Below are 22,573 nucleotides of genomic sequence, written 5' to 3'. Positions count from 1 at the left end.
ATAAAAAGCAATGATAGTCTGCAAAGGCATTTATTATTTTATTACTACCGGTAATTGGAGTATCATAGTAAGACAAAATCTATTAGGATTATTTATTATATTATTTATAACGTTTGAAGTATGATAGATATAAGGGAATATAATCTAGAAAAATCACTCTTCGTTCTTCGAGACCTAAAGAAATTCAACTTATTAGCTTTTATAATAATTATTTTTAAGTTTTGAATCCTTTATAATTTCTAGTGTAAACCAATGAGGATAATTTCTTTTAGAAATCTTGTGATATATCGACGCAAAACGATTTACTGTTGGAAAGATAACAGAAAACCTTAAACCCATGGTCACCAGATGAAGAAATTTCCAAAGACGAGTAATCTAACGTTAAGAAAGCCGAAAATCTAAGTTAGCCCTCTAAAAGTTATAAGTACCTTTAAGTTTCAGTTATGTTTCAGACTTAAATCTCATTGATTGGCAATTTTTCGAAGAAATTTAAAGAGCTGGATGATGATCATCTTTCTTCGAATTTGAAAGATTATAATTAGTAAATAACAACTTTGTTTGAGTTCAACATGTGCACAGGGGCAAAAGGGTATTTTGTTTTCAAACTTGTTTACCGATTCTGGGTTGTCAAGTTTACACATATTTCCAAAAGAGGAAATTTTCAGCTACTAAGTCAAACAGGTTTGTGTTTACACTCGGCATTTGTAAGGTTCTACGTTTTTAAATTCGTTTCTAGTTGGAAAAGACAAAAGGTCCTATTTGAGTGTTTTTGTGAACTGGTAATTGTGAACTAATTTTTGTAACTATAAAAAACAGAAAACTGTAATTTTCTCCATGGTTCTACTAACAAGACTTATTTCATGTTTTGTTATTAACTAAGCAAAAAAATGGTATAACACTTATATACACCTATTTATAGTTAGTATGTATTTTCAAAAAATAAATTAGATAAATAAGTTTCCGATATAGCAATATTGTCCTTTTGAAAGTCAGCATCCTGTATATATTATTTGATGTAAAACTGACATGTATTTAATAGAATAAAATAATGCAAAATGTTAAAAAAATTGTATCCTCAAACATGAATTATTAAGAAATCTTTAAATATTTAATTTACATAAAAATGCTTTTTATTGGGTAGGTCCTTTACTCTAATGAAGTGCGTTAAAAAAAAACACATAAATAGTGTGTAATGTATTACCTGTAAACGGTCCTTTAGTTTTAGATCATAATAAATATGTAGCTTAAGCTGAAGTAAATGACGTCTGCCATGTCAATGACTTTACGTCATGAGAATTTCATAGAGTTTTATAGAAGATGAACTTGATGATGCTTCCTCCTACGTTTGTAGTGCACAAGGTCTTAAATGAATATGTTTTAAGTATATGCTATTTGTTAATCAAGAAATAAAACAAATAGTTCATAAATGGTAATAATAATAAATATATATCATGTAAATATTTTTTTACGACGTCACTGGTAGTGATTCCTTCTGTCGGTGGCATCAACAATGCGATCGAGCGGCGTTGCCATGTCATTAACTTTTTCATTAAAATACATTATCTACATTCATTTAACATTAAATACCGACCTCATCAAATAGTATCTTGGCACAGTTCATTAAAAAAAATTTCATATTTTATTGAGGAGGAACAGTAGTATTGTTTTGTGTCAAATTAAATGACAAATTTTATGGTATTATAAAGTGTTTTTTTTTTAATTTCTACGTAAGCATTTGGCATCATAGCATCAGACATATTGCAAGCAAACAAACTACGCATAGCTGCAAAGCATGCTACTTTCTTTCAATGGTCTAAGTCATCTTTAGGCAATAGTGAATTCTAATTTAATGATTTTTTACTAGGGCAGTCTTCATTGTTATTTATAACCAAATCAAGAATCCGATCATTATGATTTTTCATACGTTTGATCTTATTTAATTTAACTATCTTGTATATACTACGTGCAGGTTTATGTTTTTAAATCAATTATTGTGATGACTGCAAAGAAAGATTTGCTTCACCCACTACTCTATTTTGATATTAAGCATAAGGATAGTACATACTATCTTAATACTTTAGAATTGACTTACGAAAGTTTCTATAGACTATATGTATTTTAATGGATGTATAAAAAATTCAGATGCTGTGGTACAATATGCACTTTAAATTAAAATAACGTTTACAGACTTTGTTTTGGGATCTTTGGAGGAAAACCATCAGAACCATGCTTTGTATACAGATTTCATTTGACAGAGTAAGCCATCAGATGTTGACAAATAACTTCAGCAAAATATCCCAAGAAATTTTATATTTAAGCCTAATGGAAAGAACACAAGATGTGCCTTACATAAATCTCCATCTTATTTCCTGTTTTACTTTTGCTTTCTGTCTAATGTTGGAGCTGACGATCTAAAGATATATTTCAAAGTCAAAGATATTATAAATGACAAGCAGATTCAGATTATTAAAGATCAGTGGTGTGATCTCAGTGAATTCGATGTTGTTAAGTCTCAATATAGAAATATCATTAATCATCATGATTAGTATCTCTTTTACATCTGGATAATATTATCTTTAAGTCTGGAGTTTATCCTGAAATATTAAAAAATACAATAGTGATATGACTTTATAAATGAGGCCCAAGGAATGAGTTACAAAATTACAGACCTATACATCTCACAAACAGCATAAGTAAGGTTGTAGTGAAATGTATTATGTTGAGATTGAGTAGATGTATTGATAAAAATAAATTACTTAATGCAAATCAGTACGGTTTTAAGACAGGTATGGGAACTGAGGATGCTTTAGTCAGGGTAACTTATGACATAATTAATGCTTTTAACATCAATATAAAATGTATGGCAATATTCCCAGACCTGGCCTTTGATACTGTGTCACACGGCATTTTGCTGAAATGCTTACAAGTTAAAAAAATACCATTAAATTTATTAAAATCATTTATCGAAAATCGTTAGCAGCAAGTTAAGATAGGCAAAGTTTACAGCAAATTTTAGTAAGATGTGGTGTGACACAGAGACGATTCTGGGTCCAGTATTGTCCTTTTTCTATTTGGATAGTATATTTTCGATAATTAAAAATGTACAAGTTGTGTGTCACGCTGATGATACCGCTCTGATAGTCAGGGATAGCGCATAGAATGAGGTACTTCAATAAGCTGAACTAGTCCTTGGTTAGGTTAAAAAAATGGCTAGATTTTAGTTTATTATCGCTTAATATTGATGAAACTTATTTCATGTGTCACTCCATGACAAAAGCAGGAATTCCTTATAACTTTGGTACTGTTAAAATTCAAGATCATGATTGTAGTAATGTAAAACCTTGTAATTGTGTGCGGATTAGTGCAGTGAACGAAATTAAATATTTAGGTGTCTACTTCGATAGGTAATATGGTAAGACAGTGTTTGTCACATACAATAATACTAAATATATTTAAAGGTTTGGTAGAGTCTGCCAGTAAGACTTTCTTGAATCCTCTTGAAATTACCCAGAAAAAATCTACTAAGGCAACTAGTGCGCCAGCGCATAGCGTTTCTTCATCCTTCGGTCTTGCTCTAATAATTAGTGTTATGTAAATTTTATCTTAAGTAATTCTATTAATTAACTTATACTAATCAATTTTAAAAATATATAATTACAAAATCAACAACAACTAAACTATAACAAGTATAAATAAAATAACTACAAGAAGAACATAGGTACACAATTAAAATAGTACTTATTAAAGAGCAACGTAAAATCTTCAATGAACATAAAAATGACACAAATACATAACGCAACCTAAAATATTTGGTATGGATACAGGGAAAAGAGGTTTTTATGCAGAGCTCGATTTTAATTTTCTATAATCAATAGCACCTACTCAATAGCAACTCGATTTGTACAAAATCAATGATTCCATCAACTCCAATGCATTATACCGCAGTTTAAAAGAGTATGATCATCGTAGCTCCAAAAAAATATATATATAATCGATGGCCTCAGAAACTCAGAAAAAAAAAATTCTCTAGAATTAGACGAAAAGTTAACTCGTGGCTACTAAACCTTCAAGAAGATATACTTCTAACAGTAATATAGGACAATTTACTATAATATATTGCTCTTTCATGTGTGTATGTGCGTAGAATTTTTTTTAACAACTCGACAAATAAAAAGCATTCTCTGCTTATATTTAATAATTGATGATTATACAGACACACATACAACTTTTAAAAGTAATTGTGTGTCTAGTCTTAAGCCAGTGTTATGTTGTGTTTTTTCGTGAAATAGTTTATTTATTTATATACATACAAGCTGGGCGCCTCTAATTAGAACTCTTAGACTACATAAATAATAATATATCCATTAATAGTGATTTTTTCGTAAATTACTGTTCTAGCGTCTGGTCACCCAACTATAATATACACATTCAATCTATTAAAAGGGCAATATAAATTATTAAGGCTGAATTTAAAAGACACTGCAATTGAGAAGGTTGTTTATATATATCACTTAGTTTTCCTGCAATCTTACTATGTTTATTCCAATTTGATACACCCTTATACATTTGGAATAATGTTGGTTATATATTGGAATATTATATTGTATCTTGGTACGACAAATGGAGAGTTAATTTAAAAAAAAATGAAAATGCATTTCCTGAATTGTTAATTTTTATCCGCAGTAAAGGAAAACTGGACCAAAACAAAACCAATATCCCCACAAAACTTTTATTATTCTCCTTTACTTACGCGACATAGTTTTTCTCAATAAAAACCGATATTGGTGCGGGCTGCGATAAATAAAAATCACACACAGAGGCCATGCAAGCAGGGAAAACTATAACACAAGTTGGCTGGAAGCCACAGCTATTATAACAGCTTTACTACTAGACACGTACGACCGCATAAGACGCCATATGGTTCGCCATGCCAGATAATATAAAACTTTGCCAATATCGAAACATAAGTTTCCTTTCTACTCAGCCAATTTTCTTCGATTCTGCTTATACAATATCATATGATTTTGAAAAGTGCTTGGGTCGGGTTATCTATTTACCTCGATGCTTGCAAGTTATTTTCTGGCAAAATATAAATACATCAAGTTGTGTAGGGACAAATAAGACTAGCTCGAACTTATGTTTTGAATTTTTAAGTTGTTTTCAAAATAGCGAAAATATGTGCTTGAGTAGTTGTTCTTTTAACAGAATTAATAATAAAATTAAGCACATATTTTTATTAATAATTTTCACTTGAATCATGTGCATGAATAGCAATTTAATAGGTCATTTGTAAATTCTTAATGGGGTTTTAAAATCGTCCAAGTGTATTTATATGTAAGATTCATTTCCTGGGAATCAAGCCTTAGAAGAGGCAAATTTGGAGAACTGAAAGCACTTTATTGCCAGCAGTTTTCCAGTAAAGGAAATTTAGTTTCAAATTTTTTGACAAATTACGAATTTTCTTTAGAGAGCATTAGTTTTGACAATAAATTTAAATAATTTCATATGGAATTAAATGTTCGATGAAACAAACTCTGACACAATCTAAAGCTTTTTTGACAGCTTGAGATTGTTACAGAATATCATTGACTCCAAATATAATGAAAATCTTTAAAGTTTGTTTCATCAGCCTAATATAAAATAATTGACGCCTGGATCATCATAACTTATCTTACACTTATTAAAGAAACAATTAAAAAACGGAACCTCGCTGTTGCCGATGGAAACTGCATTGTCAGTGAAAATGTCATTCAAGTTTACTACTACAAGGGCCTCAAGAGTATATTATAGGGCAAACCTGGTGCTGAATACATTACAGGATTAATAGGAGAGTTTACCACAGAAGGCTTTTGCCAATTTAAAAAAATGGAGCAAAGAAAGTTCAGCTTAATCTGCTGATGCACCCATGTATGTTGTTGATGTCAATTTGGACAACTTGAGAAAGTAATCTCCAATAGCTCCTGCACTACCAACTGTTTAGTCTTATTGGCTAAAGTTATATAATAGATGATTTTGAAATCGTCAACAATATAATTACAACTATACACGCTACGTAAAAAACTATCTACTGGCGCCTCCAAGGCTATCGGGTATGGATTAAAACAATCGAAAATAGTCAATTAATTTATTTAGACCCTTCATTTCGAAAACGATCACTTATAATTACTAGAGATATTTATTTTTATTGTATTTATTTACAACTATTTAAATCTCGCGCCAATATTCCGAACTTTACTTCACAGAACTAAAAAACTATCGGCGATGCGGCTGCTTGTATATTCGGCTGAATGCTGTTCCGGACGATGATTCTCGCCAACCTTCTAGACTTCGTCGTACTTCTTGTCATTCCGGAATGATGGAGTATCGGCTGGTTTCTCGTTATTTACAATATCATTACATTACGATGTGTGGTGGTGAGAGCAATAAATTTATGAGAGAAAAAGGATAAAAAAAATGAACATACCATAGGCAATCACCAGCCAATCACCTTTCTTCTATATACTTGAGCTGTCCGTCACTCCCGTTACCGGCCGATATTTTCAATAACTTTGGCAAGGTTTTACGGGATTAGTTACTTAATTTGAGTACTAGTGAAGTATACATTAAAATGCCTCGAATACACGAAAATGGTTTCCTTTTAAGTGCCAGTCCACTCCTCTCAATGAGGAATTTTGGTGTTCAGCGAGCAGACATATTTTTAGATATAGGGGTCATTTAAAATTTACTTAGAGAAGTGAGATTAATATAAGTATTTAAACAATTAATGCAAGTAATGCTAATGCCATTACTGAACACGATGAGTTAACGATAATTCAGTGTATCTGCAACAGAACGCTCAGTAATACAAATAATTGAATTTTCATGTATAAGAGAACAAATGATATAATTATTATTTAGATGATTATAATATAGAAGATTCTATTAATGTTGGATGATGAACTTTATCATAAGCATTTGAGAAAAAAACCCTCGCCTATAAAAATGTGTAATCCTTAAATGTTTTACAAATCTGTTTTAAATCTGACTATCGTCCAAATTATAAATTTTAACCATTGTGTGGTGGGTACATTACGCGATCACATTATTTCGATAGAAAAAATGCCCGCCATCCCTAAATGCGAATTCTTGCCGTCTCTGGGAACAAAATGGAAAATGCTCTCAGCAGTAGCAGAACAGCACATAATGAAAAGTGGTTCAGTACATCAGCATTTTCGCTCTGTAATTTAATTTCGTTGTCAGCACGACGACGACGATGCGAACTTTCCGATTAAACGACTGCCAAGAATGTTACGTTTCGGGGAAATGGGCGACTAATATGTGTCGTCTTGTGTTTTTAACGTTTTCTTAAAATTGGTTTTTTTGTTGTCTTTGAAAACGTGTAATTTAAAATGTGATGTCTTGTGCGAAAAATCCCAGAGGATTTGAAAAGAAATAGCTGGCTTTGTACGAGTATTTTAAATTTGAAAATAATTTTTTAAAATCTCTCAAAGGGTGTTTTATTACTCCCAAAAATATACAATTTTTATTGACCAATCATGTAAAGTTAAATAAAATTAGATAAAAATAACATAACAGAATCAACGTTAATGAGGCGGTTAATAACATAACACTTAAACAAATGGAGAGTGTCAGTACACTATTATAATTAAAGACTCTCTAGATAATCTTGAGAGAGTTTCTCAATGCCATAGGGCAAAACTGATGCTCAACATTTGGTATACATTGCAGGATGAATAGGAAGTAAAGTCCAGTTCAAAGATCTATTAGAACCTCTGATTTGTCGCAGATGCTGCACTCAATAGTCCGTGCGTCAATGTCGTATTTATTGTACAACACAACAACACATAATACAACAATATAACATTTTAATCACTCACAGACTTCTCACCTGGGTTCTGGCTATTTCTACCATAGGCTGAGCAAGTGATTGTGTATCTCTCTCTATCCCACTGATTTTGAGGATTACGGGGCCGTACGCAGATAAATTCTTTTTTTGTATTACTTTTGTCGTGTTCTTAAAGAGATCTTTAAAGATAGGACTATCAGCTTTAATAGTTGGGAGAGGTTATTATTATTTGATGGGTTTTGCCGGTTTTGCTTTTTACACGTTTATGAAAGTGAAAATTTTAGAATTTGGCCTGTTTTCGTCTAAATTTTTTGCAGTTTTTACTGTGAGGAAGTGTGTTTTTTTATTTGTGTTTGTTTTGGTATTATACCTAAAGACCTTAAAATGTTTCGACCCAGGAAAATAAGCAGGAAAAATTGGCAAACGAACTTTGTCCTTCAGCAACACAATAAAGTCTGCTTCTTTCTCCATTCTCTGGGAAAAAAACCCTTTTTTGCTATAGTAAGAAAAACACTATTTTTACTACCATAGCAAAATTAAAATTTAAAATTTAAAAGCAAGTTTAAAATTTTGTTTTTTGTCCACGATACCTTTTAGAGACACTCTAAAATTTTGAAACTGGTTTTACATACATAAATCTTATCATTAAATTAAATATTATTTTGCTATCAACTATCCTGAATTTCTAACGTTATAAAACTAAAAAAAAAATGTAAGACCGGACCTGTGCAACTTTTCACACTTGAGTGGCTGACACTGAGGTCAGACGTCTAACAAAATAGTACGTGAGTATTTGTAGTCGAATTTTATGAATCAAATATAATTTAAAAAAAAATGTTTTAAACATTTATTTATTTAATATAATGATTAAATATCGCTTAGAATATTACTTTATGACTTTTTCCACATAAAATTTTGCGATTGAAACATGCATGCCATGTGACAATACAAGCAACCGGCACACGGACTATTCGCGGCACATCAAAGATTCTAGTAGATCTCTGAATTGGACTTTAACGACACCCATTTTCAATTCACAAATGATTAAAAAAACGATACTACCATCCGAAATCGTTGCAACCAATGTTTACATAAATAAATTCATAGTTGGCATTCACAAGCGCCATCAGAACAATACTAAAATATTCTTTAAAGCTGAAATAAATCCCATTATTTCTGAGTTTAACTATACAAATGTGCTTCTCATTAAATGCACCACCGCCATTGATAAAATTTCATTCAAAAAATCTCTTATCTATCTCTATCTAAGTCTGTCAAATCAAGCTTATACAGATACAGGAACGTCATTTGATGTGGGTAGTTACAATCGTATGTTTTCAAACGCATACTTAACCACAGCCACTGCAACAGTATACTCATTGACAATCTTCTGCTCATCAGGAAACAGAATCTCATGATCATGTACAATCAAACACAAGATAGGAATTACATTATTTTTCATCACTCTTTTACCCTTTACATTTAATTTTTTTGTCCTTTTCTTTCGTTCTTGTGATAATATAAGTGTAAAATTTTTATTTTTGCTTATATATAGCGACAATTTCGGGGAATCATGGAAAGAAGTTAATAAATTAACCAACTGCAACGAAGAAAAGAACCATCGAGACTAACCCATACATTCAAACGATTTAAACACCTTCTATTGCTCGGTTGCAAAGAATACATCACACAACTGAACCTCTAATAACTAAAGAACTTTTTGGATTATCTGTCACCTGTCAATATCACAATTTCATTTGCTTTCACACCAACCAAAATACAAGACTTAAAGGAATTTCTTCAGTCACTAAAAGGCAAGAGTTCTCCGGGAATAAATGTACTAACACTAAATATATTAAGAGAACTTCCTATTACAGCTTTGCAGGTATTGGTTAACTCTCTCAACACGTCCTTTTCTACCGGTAATTTTTTTGGACTGTCTGAAGCCTGCTCTGAAACCTGGATAGTCCGACAAATTTTCGCTCAATTTCAGTGCTTTCCACGCTCTCTAAATTGATAGGAAAACTGGCAAATAAACGACTGACAGGCAAGAGCACTACAGATGCGATATTCAGTTTTATGAAACACTTATTGACCTCTATTAATAGTCGCAATTCCTCTGCAGTCGGTCTGCGATCTTTTCAATGCATTTGACTACATGGACTAATACAATATTCTGTTGCAAAAGATTTCAGTTTATGGTATCCGAGGTGTCGAAAATAAATGATTCAGCTCATATTTAATCAAACGCTTGTTTTTACCTGCTGTCGAAAACGTTTATATGTTTGAATCTTCCGTAATGACTGGGGATGATGATATTTTTTTGCTCTAGTAAAAAATTGAATAAAAATTTATTTTATATAATAAGCGGTCCTGGCATATTTTTGTAAAAAGTAAATTTTCAATAGTTATTTCGTTTTTGTTACAAAACTTAAAAATGCTTCTTTGAAAATGTTAACAAATTAATAGTGTAGCTTATTAAAAACCTTTATACCCCGGACTCTTTATTGCAGTTATTACAGGCTCGACTTATTGCACCTCGACATATCATCAATCAAATAATTTTATATACGCTTAAAAATTTTTATTTTACGTTCTGCCCCTAGAAAGTAAAATTTAATTAAAAAGTTCTTAATTGATATATTTTATAATTTGATTAATCATTTTATTTTATGATTCCTCTTGTAAAATGAACTTTTTCATTTAAGTCGGTATTTACCTTTTAAATTGATTGAGAGAACGGGTTTTCAAATAAAAATTTTATTCATAGAACTCCAGCTAAATTATTTTATACACGTCCTTCCTGAATTATGGAAAAGGCTAAAGATTTGATTTATTTCTTAAAATAGTGGTTTGCAATTTATCATATGTTTACAGCCTAACCATCTTATTTATTTAATGGTAATTAAGTGTTTTTTATGGACCGATATTATCTTCTGCGATCTAACACAGGATAAATGAGGCGCCCAATTCCAAAACTCTTTAGATCTGTGCTAACCAATTTTACAGGAGAAGAGAAAAACTTCGGATTTCTTGTAAGAACAAATTTTTGTGGTTTAAAATGAAAATCCACATTTATGACAACTGTTTTTTTAAATATTTGTTACTAAGTAGTAAATTTTTGTTTAAAAGAAGTAGTTATGGACAAAATTAATAGGGATATAACAAGTTTTGCTACCGCACCATGGAACTAAAAAGTTTTCTTTCAGTATCTGTAGGATTTAGGGAGTTTTAAATAAGTAAAATTTTATAATATAAAAACAAATATTTTTTTTAAATGAAACTTAAAAATTAAATTTTTAGTCCATCGTCTTCGTCCATGGGTTCCATTCCATCTTCTTCTTCTTCTTTAACTTCTGTATCATGAAGTGATTCAATGGCGTTGTCAATTACTTTTTTATAAAATGTTAAATCGACCTCTTCAATATTTCTCCACTCTAAACCAAAATGTTTTTTTAATAAAGCATCCACATCCTTAAGCTTGGCTGGTTTTACTGCACATTCCTTAGGAAGAGGCTCCAAATTTAAGGTAGCCAAGGTTTTTCCATTTTTCAAAACGGACTTATATATCCCGAAATCGCTTTTGTAATTTACTTCCCCCTTTACGAACACTGCCTGAGTTCCTTTTGAGTTCCATTTCTTTAAAATTGAAATTTTTTTACATGGAGAAAACTTAAAATGCCACTGCCCAGGTGGCTTTATAACCGATTCTATAGCTTTTTTCCAGTTAAAAATTTGACAATCTTTTTCGATATCAAGCACAGTTAAAAACACGGAAAAAAAATTTCCTTTATTCATCAGAATGAACTGTAACTTCCTTTTTTTTAACTCTTTTTTCAATTCGTCCGAAAACACGATCCGCCGGTAAAAAAGAGTGACCAACCACAGGAAATGTCACAATAATTTCATTCACTGTAGAGTTAGAGTGATACAGCCAATACATCAGCATACCCATCATTGTTACGTTCTTGTTCTGGCCAGGACACCCATCGCAAAAAAGTTTATTGAGGTAACATCAGTCAAGTTTACCATAGAAAGTTTATGATTAACTAGTGAAGATATTTCAATTGAGCCCTTAGCGCACACATTCTCGGTCCAAGTGTATGAAGTGATACTTTCCTTAGTCTGTTTGTCATTGGAATTTCCTTCACATACTGTAAAATTGTATAGATAGAGCTGCCTAGAATAGTAAGCTGATTGATCCGGGACTCGGGGCAACACCATATTTTTTTGACAGTCGAAGGATAATTTTAAAGTATTTTCCTCAGATTTTTTAAGTGCTTCATAAAATGCCTTTGTTTTTAGATTACAAACACGTAGCATGCATATTAGCTTTGCCTTATTATCCCTGTTGGTTTTGGCAGTTATTAAGCTTATACATTCCGAGCAAGCATCGGTGGCAGGGCTCTTGAAGCTAATATTAAAATCCCTTGTAAATACTTCCCCGAAAAAGTCATATTTTACAGCCAATCTGCTGTTTTCATCACAGTATATTTTCCACAACTGCCTTATGGATAGATCACTTGGCATATACTGTCGTTAAGATTTTTTCCTAGTGTAGTGAGACTGAATCTATTTTAACTTTAAAATAAATGCTTTTACATTTTCTCTTCTTTCGGCATATTTTGTACTTATCCTATCCCCTCCTCTATTTTCTTTAGGTGATATAGTGTCAATCAAATAATTTTTAGCTATATTTTGCACCCGAAACCTTGAAATGTCCAAGATAGATAAAAAGGCTTTACTGCAAATCTGGAAAGTGCCATCTTTAGTTTTAATAAAATAATTTAACGAAACGAAATTATTTCGAGTTCCTTTTATTGGACGGCGCCTTTTTGGAACATTTGTTTCTGTATGTTTAAAAATAAAGTTATCTTGCGCAATTTTCGTAGTATTTTCATAGAATTTTTCATGAAATCTTCGAATATCTTGCATAGACAAGTTTTCACAAGCAAAAGTACTTTTTTTATGATGACTTTTGGGATGTCTAGGTAGAGTTTTAGGTTTATACCTGCAATAAAAAAAATATTTTAAGTACCTACCTACCTAACTATTAAAAATTTATTTAAAATATTACCTTTGAACTTTATCTTTTGCTTTCTTCCAGTTTGATGGATTTCGCAATTTCTTTCGGCCTTTACCAGGTGTAGCAAGACAAGATGAGTCTTCCATATCACAATGTGTGTAAGACTCTTTATATTAACAAAAATTTTTAACGTTGCAGATTAATGGATTAAAACACTTTTGAAACATTATTTACATAGGATTAAAAAAGTTTTGCTACCGTTAATACTTTTTCGAAGGCAATTTCTTTGGGATTTATCAAGTTTTGTGGCCAAATAAATTTGACATCTTATGTCAAACGTCTTAAAGAAGACAGCGCCACACATATGTCATTTTTGAATAAAAATGGATTTAAGCAGTTTTGCAACTGAACGCCTCAAATATAGAAGTATTATATCAAAAAGTTCAAAGTCATGGTCAAAAGTACTCTTTGATGTTATTCAGTAGAACTTGGTCTTGACTGTTCAATATGAAATGTTAAAATGTTAAAATGTGATTTAAAAAAAATCTTTGAAGATGCTTGATAAATATATTTCGTCTAAAGTTTATAAGTAATTTACTATAATATACTTAAACTATGAAATAACATTAGACATTGAAAGCCATATGCATATATAAATAATTATAAGCATAATACTAAGTTTCGGGTTGGCTATTTTAAGTATTACGTGCTCAATTGTTTCTTAGTTCAATTAGAAAAAATTGTTAACTTACTTTTTTTTATAAATTCATGTTAATTTTAAAGTCAATTTCTTTTTTTACTAATAAAATTTAGGTTTTCTTTGTCTCATACATCAGCATAATATATGAATAGCTAGCCTTCAGAATCTAAAACAACGCAAATGTATTACTATTCTAATGAAATATTTAATAAAATATACGTACTGCGATGAAAGTATCTAAAGACATATACCCAAATGGTCCAATATTAAACTTTAAAGGGTTAGTAGTCCTTAGCATGAAAATCATCATCATGTTTTTTACTTTTTTTGATTGTTCATACCAGTTAGACTGCCAAATGGAAGAGGAGAGACTATCACTCTAAAAAAAATTTTTATGTAACCTATTTCTCTAATACATTTTTAATATGTACAAGAAGTAACACTTCATTGGCATAATAGTAATACATATGCAATCGGTTCACAGAGAAAATTACGAAGCTGGATACGAAAATCCAGTCCCAAACGGATGTCTGGACCTAAAATATTTTTAAAAAATATTAATATTATTGAAATTTATTTTTGCTCTATACATTACCACTAAAAGCTGAATTACCACAGAAGCAAACTGCAAAGAACTCTGAACAAAGTCATAGATCATAAAGAGGCTCATGGAACGGTTAAAATTATCCATATATCTAAAAGTACAATTGGAAAAATAATAAATAGTAAGTTTTATATAAATTTATCTGGTAAAATAGTAATTTTATTAGAAATATTGTGGGCTAATTTTCATTTCAGTTTTTATAAAAAAGCTTCCATAGACCAGATTTCTGGTTTCTCTGATGTCGTTCTGTTAATGTTTAATTAATCAAGCCGATTTTATTCCAAACTGATCCAAAATAAGTACCTTAAAGCTATACTTAGTATTACATACACAAGTGATAAATGATAAAACGTAAATTGTACGTAATAAAAGAAAAAAAGACACATTTTAAAAATAAATGAGTACAGGTATACTGTTAACCGTAATTCATAGATTAATTTGCCCTGTCAAAGACCTTAGAGAAGTCTACATTGAGTGTTTACTTCTATAATAACACCTTATAATCCATCAACATTCCCCAAATATTCACTTAAAAATTAACATCCAATGGATAATCCAGGAATACTCAGCTAATGATGTGTGTCAACAGTGTGAATATTCGTAAAGCATTTTAACAAAATATTAAGTAATTCAATGATGCTTAAGAGTATATTTATACATAGTGTTTATTGGATATCCAATAGAAATCCACTGTTCATATTTGGATAATAACTTAATAGTGCCAGTGCCAATGTGATTGATATTCCATACTGTGAAATATGGTTCTGGGTAGTCTCATTGTCTGCCTAAGGAATTACTGCCATTACATAATTATGCATCCAACTACGAACCCGTTGTTCGAGTGAACCTTCATTCTGTATTAGCAAGATTTACTATAAGTCCCAGAAATGAATAAAACAGGTGCTACATTAGCGCTGCTTCTACTTTGATGTAAAATTACTCCGAACTGTGCCTACTAGTAATTACTGATGCTTTCTTTAAATTAAAAACTTCAGATTTTAGATTGAACTTCAGATTTTAGATTGTCAAAAGTACGAAACAAAATAAATAAGATCCCAGCTACTGCTTTGTTTAAGTCTAGTTTCTTATAAATAAAGTTGATTAATTTAACTACTGCTGTTTTGGTTGGCTTTGCTGCTCTAAACCTAAGCTGGTTGCTATCCAGTATTTGATGCTTATTAACCAATTCGATTATTTTTGTTTAAAGTAATAATGAAGCTTAATTATATATTCAAACAATCATACTGTAATAAAGTATCGTTTTAGGTGTAGTGGAAATACTCCAGTACCTACGTATATAAAGGGTGGTTTTTTTTAGAGGCGGAGAACTTTAAAATGAAATTAAACACAAAATATTTTATTGATATGAACGAATTTGCTTTTATATTAAAGAATTTTTTTTAGCATTAATATTTAAAAATGATTTCGGGCATGTGACCCCCACGGCTGGCGCGTACGTGGCGTAATCTAGAGGTCCAATTTTCACACACTCTTTTCAGTACTGCAGGCTGTATTTCGGCAATCACGCGTCGTATGTTGGCTTCCAAGTGCTCAAGTGTTTCGGGTTTATCAGCGTAGACATGCGACTTAACATAGCCCCAAAGAAAATAATCTAATGGCGTCAAGTCGCACGAATGAGTTGGCCAGTTTACAGATCCATTCCTTGAAATTATTCGTTGCTCGAATGTCTCTTGCAGTAAATTAATTGTTTGGCGCGCTGTATGGCACGTGGCACCGTCCTGCTGAAACCACATTTCTGCAACGCCTGCAACGGCTTCCAATTGAGGCACAAAAAAGTTGGTTATCATGTTTCTGTATCGCTCACCGTTTACTGTAACGTTCTGACCATCAGCATTTTTGAAGACATAAGGACCAATGATTCCACCGGCCCATAAAGCGCACCAAACGGTTAGTTTTTCTGGATGTAACGGTTTTTCGCCAATAGCTAGTGGATTCTCATCCCCCCAAATTCGGCAATTCTGCTTGTTTACATAGCCATTTAACCAAAAGTGTGTTTCATCACTGAAAAAAATTTTCATATGAAATCGTGGATCAACAGCAATCTTTCCTTCCGCCCATTCAGCTAATGTACGGCGCAAAAGATGATCCTGAGGTTTCAACTCCTGGACAAGTTGAATTTTATATGCTCACAATCCGAGATCTTTGCGCAAAATTTTCCATAAAGTGGATGGACATAAGTTCACTTGTTGAGAACGACGACGAATTGACACATTTGGATCATTATCAACACTATGCTGCGCAGCAGCTATCGCTTGTTGCGTGCGCACTGTACGGCGTCTTACGGGATGCGTATTGTTGACTAGAATAAAAGTATTGCGAAAACGATCAACAGTTTCTCGAATTAATCTCTCTGAAGGACGATTATGAGCACCATAAAACTCACGTAATGCCCGATGTGTTTCTCGAATAGAACCATGTCTTTCAAACTAAATTTGAACAATTTGGAAACGTTCCGGCGTCAGTCTGTTCATGATGAATTCCCAAACCAAACTAATCTAAAAATAACCCAGAACTGTCAGGTCGGCTTTCATAAAAAACAGTGTTGCCAAATGAAAGTTCTTTATTACGTAATGTTGGATTAACAGAAGTGCTAATTATTTCGTAACTACTTTGAACTTTTTTCGGAATGATGTTAATACCAAAGACTTCTTAGTTCTATTGGTATTTAAATTTGCGTTTTCCTTAGTTTTCATTAAGGAATATCATCATTTTCTTTGACTGATTACAAGCATTTCCTTTCTTATTTCAATTTGTTTTTTTTTCGTATTTCGGTCTTTTGCTAGTGTTTCCAAATGGAAGAGATCTATAAGTGCTTCCACTCAATGCCACTCGAATATATAGAAAGTAAGTTCACAAACGCAATATTCATATTGTGTTTTAGTTTATTCTTAATTTTTTTACTTTTTTTCAAAAATTTATCCGGCTTTTATAGAATTTAATGTATTTATAAAAAAAAAATATGTCATAAGCAAATAACCGCACAGAAATATATATTTTTAATTATACGAGATTTTGCTCCGCAAAGTGGGAATCAGTACTCTAAAAATAGTGTTTAATGAAGAAAAATATAACCAATTGAACACTTTTTCATTTGGTCGTAAATTTACTAAATTATTTAATTTATTTTTAATTTAAAACTCACTGTATAACTTCCTTATGCTTGCGAATGCAATAATAAAAAGCAGCACAAGCCACCGTCTCTTCGTTTTCAGTCTGAAATTGTCCCTTTATTTTCTCTGAATATTTATCAAAATTTTGTAAAATGTGGTGTAAAATTTCCAGTTGACCTATAGGATACATCAATAAAGGAAACATCAGGACGTCTGTGTTGATTACGAAATATGCACCAATCATTAGAGATATGAAAGTAAAAATGTAAGCATTCTACAAAAAAACACTTCTATTCATTTCAAACATTAAAAATCTATGATAGTTAATACTTACCACAAAATGAGCATTTTCATCGAATGGGACATAACTAGGGACCGGAAAGCTTCGTATTTCCACAGTTTCATTACCGATCATTTTGAATTCTTCGGTGAAAAAGGGCCTAAGGGCGTGTAAAAACACCAAAATTCCGACTAAAGTTAGATATTTGGCCAAGTTAGTAGTCATGGTTTTAGTGCATTTGTTGTAAATACTTAAAACCTAAAAACAGCTTCAACGATCAAAAATAGTTCAATGTTTTTCCTATGATATATATTCATAATATGAGTGCTGTTGAATAAAAAGAGTTTTTTGTTTTTTTTATAATCTATATATTTTTTTTCTTACAGCCTAGGGAAAAATAATTTTCTAAAAATGTATTTGAAGAAAATTTTATATTTCTGCATTCGCATAATTGTGCATCTTATAAACTGATTGGGGGAACGAATTTATTAATTAGTCATATTAGACTGATCTAGAAATATTTTACTTTAATTCAACATTGTTCGATTCCAGCTTGCAAGCCAATAATCTACGTTCACGTACTTCTCTCTTACGAGTCTTTTGTTCACAATATTTATTAATGATAAACTTAGACCATCAGCAAATTTTGGTTTAAGATAATTTTAGATAGTACAGTTCCTCACTGCAGCGGGACGCTCGTAGAATTATCAAACTTAATTAATTTTGGCATTTTTGGTTGGTCGCTATGTAGAGACAAATTTTAGCGAGTAAGCGTCTTACTCGATGTTTTAAGAGTTACGTTATCATATTTTTGCACTTACCGTAATGCCTAAGACCTATCAGAGTCTAAACATTTGTTACTTTTTGCCTCATTCCGAATATATTTCAAAATGCATTTGCGATAAATACCTATTGAAAATTAATTACTGATGTTCAAACCTGTATGTGTGTTTGCATTTTATATTTCTTGATTTATATAAAAACACTTTGCTTATTAACACAAAATAGATGAATAAATAAATAATCCTAAATGTATCCAAACAGTTCATCTGCATACAAGACATCATTATAATTCATATAATTTTAAATTAATTAAATATGTTTCAAAAAACTTACAAAAATGCCTTTCGCAGTAACTATATTTTATACGCAATTTTTTTAATATAATTTTATACCTTCTGATCTTTTCCAGCAAAAATGTATCTTTCTGTATCAATAATATATGTCAACAACTTCTTATACCCTGGATGCAATCTCATCACGAATTGCCTTACAACTGTCATGGTAGATATCAAAGAGATGCAGATGCATCTTCCAATTTCATCTGGCCTTAGAGGATTCTCTCTTAATAACATAAAAAATTGAGAATAATAAAGCAGAGTAATAACCATATAAACTCCCAACATGAATCTTGAGTATAAGGCGTAATTTCTTTGGTTTTTTGGATCTTCCTGAAACGTAAACTGCCATGGAAATATTCCTACCACGGAGGAACTTATCATTGGCAGGCGAAGATATTTGGTGTCTAGATACATTTTTTAATATTGAATAAATGAGGGAAATTGCGGGTTTATATGAGGCGCTTGTTAGTTTATTATTCAGTGAGACGTAGAAGTTTCAATTCAGTATACCAATAATTCAATAGTACAGTCAAATTTTGGTAATAACTTATAAAAGGTACTTCAGAAAACCTGTTAATAAGGCAACTTTTTTATAAATCAAAAGATACCGCTAACGTTTTTTTGTTAACTACCTTTCTTGTTGATATACGAGGCAGTTTCCAAATACTGTTGGGTTTGAGCATATCTCGTACCCTGAAAACGTTTCGTGATATTAAACTCTAATTCAAATCTTCATCAAGGCATCTATATGCCAAAAGACAATAACCTTTCTTTGTATTAAAGTTTGTATCTTTTCCTGAATATGCTGATTTCGTTAGTAAAACAACTGTCGAGAATAAAATAAAGAACTTTGTTATAAGTCGTAAAACTGCCTTGTGATTTGAGTGTTACGCCAAAGATTCCAACCAGACGACTATTAATTCGCATTGCTTGAAAATGTTAATATGTATTATATAAAAAGCCACCATCACCAAACACTGGTAATAACACAACATATACATTTCAGGAAAAAGGATTCAAGAAGAATTACGAAGTGACTAAATCATTTCTTAATAAGAGCATCAGATTTCATTTATATTTTACCATGAGGAGATATATTTCGTCTCCGTATCTCTTCTATAAGACTTTCAATTATTCGGTGTATTTGCATAATAATTTTATTCACAGAATTTAATAATTATAAAATACTCGTGTTTGTAATAATGAGAGAAAATTGCAAATTCTCTTGACAGAAAAGTGGACTAACAATAGTCAAGATACCAGTATTATTGAAATACCTGGATACAATTTTTTCCATTGCAAGAGAGCGTATAGAGTGGGAGGATGCGCTTATTTTAAAACTAATTGAAACGTTTGAACTATTTGTTTTAACTCTGATATTTCGGACTCTTTGGAGAAATTGTGTTTTAATCTTAAACTGGGAACTAAAACAATTGCTATTGCAAATTTTTACAGACCTCCGCACCTAAACATAACCTTGCACATTCATGATTTTGATCGTATTTTGTCGGTGATTTTTCCAATTTAAATAATTTTATGAACCTATATATGTTACAAGTCATAGTAGTAAATTGATAGACCCGAATTTGTTTCTGAATACACATAATAATTTGACCTGCGGTGCGCACTCGGCTGATGATTTCTCTGATCATAGATTGGTGCAAGCAAATTTAAATCTTAAGATAAAAAAGGTCCAACCAGAATTCGTAACATATCGGTACTAAACAAATATTGACTACAACCTTTTTTCAAGAGATTTGCATTTTTTGGGAGTCCTTACCTGGGTAAAATATTTTATATGAAAATGTTATTGAAAGAAAATCAGATACATTTAATAAACTTTAGGTTACAGTATTTAATATTCATATACCCCTTAAAAATCTAAAGATGACTTAGCCGCAGTCTCCTTGGCTAACCTCGAGTTTGAAATATCTTATGGAAGAAAAGGATAAGGCTGCTTAAGTATAAAACCTCTAAACCACCAATGACCCTTTATAAGGAACTGCGTAATTACACACTTTTAATGGTCCGGTTTTAGAAAAATTCATATATACATTTAATCTCAATAGGAAGTCACGCAAAGAACCGAACAGAACTACTTTCCTGAATTTTAGAAAACCCGCATATAGTAAGGCCTTTACCAACTCCCAAAACATTTACCGATTTAAGAATAATATCCATATTATCAACTATTATATGAACAAATTTATAGCTATTTTAATATAAATACTCTTATTCCCGATTTTTAAAATAGGTTTCGGAGGGCTAGAGACTAATTACGTCATATAAATAGTGTTTCAATAAATACGCAAGATTTGAATTGTACACCATGTCATAATGTCAGTACAATATCACAGGATTATGATGTGACAGATTGAAAGTTGACAGATAGGAGTTAGTAAACATGGAGCACTACACAGTAGAACAACTGCCTGGTGGCCACCATATTTATAGTGATTGTGTCCTTTTGATGTTGGCCACTCTAAACATTTTCAGTGTTCCCAACAAAAAAATATATTAAACGTTGTTGACGATGCTGAAGTTTGACGTGTGATTTGTCAACTGTGATAAATCCTCATAAAACTCATCTATATTTTAATTTTTATAGATGATTGTATTTATTAATGTGGAAACACTGTACATAGAAGAATAGTAAAAGTCGTAAACTAAAAATAGAAAAAAAAGTGTTTTTTACTAAATTTGCTAAGTAAAAACAAGCAAAATTTAATAAAGATCATCATTTTTATGGTATTAGGATTTATAAGAGTCAAGTTTATCAGAATAATAAAACACATACTTTAAAGTGCATGCATCTATCCCAAGTTAATTGAAACTTTTCCTCATTTTGAGTAACGATTACTTTTTTTCATAAATTTTCACGAAATTCGTAAAGAAGTACAAGAAAAACCTTATATCTCACGCAAATATCTTCAATTCTTAACTAAATGTAACTTTCTATTTTGTTTTTGTTAACATAACCTCCCAAAAACATTAATTGTTTTCTTTCCCTACAATTGGTACAACTAAAATTTGTCAGAATGACCAACATCGAAAGGACACAAAGATGCAAAATGGCGCCCATCTAGTAGTGGTCATTTACTTTTTATTGAATTAGCAGTCCAGGTATATTTATTAAGTTCGTGGGTAAAACATTAATGCATCCAGCTTGTCAAAGTTATTATCAAAATGGTAAGAGTTTAATTGGCACTATTCGTAAAGTACATCCATTAATGTTCGGTTGAAATAATGTTCTTCTTATCAGTGTTCAACTTATTTCCAGCAGACCAAGAATAGCAAAGAAAATTCACCAATTTGATCCTTGCTGATTTTGCAAACAAAGTAATTTTCAGTGATGAGCTTCGTTAATAAGCAAAACTGTCGCATTTGGGGCTTACAAAATCAACGAATGATTTATCAAAAAGCAATGCATCCACAAAGTATCACTGTATGGTGTAGAGGAATATTTGGACCGTTTTTCTTTGAAAGTGAAGAAGCTAATATAATAACGGTAAATCGCGTGCTATGTTAACACAGTTTTTTGTGCCTTATTTGGAAGCTGTTGGTCTTGATGACATGGTTTCAGCAGGACGGTGCCACATGTCATATGTCCCGAGAAACATGGACGATCTTACACGCGTTTGCTCCTGATTAAGTCATTTCCCGATTTGGTGATCAGACTTGGCCTCCACGCTCTTGCAATTTAATGCCTTTAAACTTCTGTTTGTGGGGTTATCTAAAGTCATAGATTTATGCCAATAAGCCTGCAACCATCGAAGTATTGAAAGCCGAAATTAGACGCTGGGTCGATGAAATACAACACTTTGGCGCTTTTATTAAATCACCCTTTGTTAAACTACAGAGAATA

General features: G+C 31.5%; 1 protein-coding gene across 1 annotated transcript; it reads right to left on the bottom strand.

Moving 5' to 3' along the window:
* Positions 1–13,563: 13,563 nt before the first annotated feature.
* Positions 13,564–19,122, bottom strand: LOC126738862 (odorant receptor 43a-like). Its single transcript, XM_050444327.1, has 7 exons — positions 18,763–19,122; positions 17,642–17,845; positions 17,340–17,581; positions 14,168–14,267; positions 14,004–14,108; positions 13,796–13,951; positions 13,564–13,738 (listed from the first exon to the last, which is right to left on the bottom strand). The coding sequence occupies exons 1-7, from the start codon at positions 19,120–19,122 to the stop codon at positions 13,682–13,684; spliced, it is 1,224 nt and encodes a 407-aa protein (XP_050300284.1). The 3' UTR covers positions 13,564–13,681.
* Between the last annotated feature and the right edge of the window lie 3,451 nt (positions 19,123–22,573).

This window comes from Anthonomus grandis, chromosome 7 (genome assembly GCF_022605725.1).
Source record: "Anthonomus grandis grandis chromosome 7, icAntGran1.3, whole genome shotgun sequence".
Taxonomy (NCBI): domain Eukaryota; kingdom Metazoa; phylum Arthropoda; class Insecta; order Coleoptera; family Curculionidae; genus Anthonomus; species Anthonomus grandis.
The sequence above is the reverse complement of the archived record's forward strand: the minus strand, read 5'-3'. Positions and strand labels throughout refer to the sequence as shown.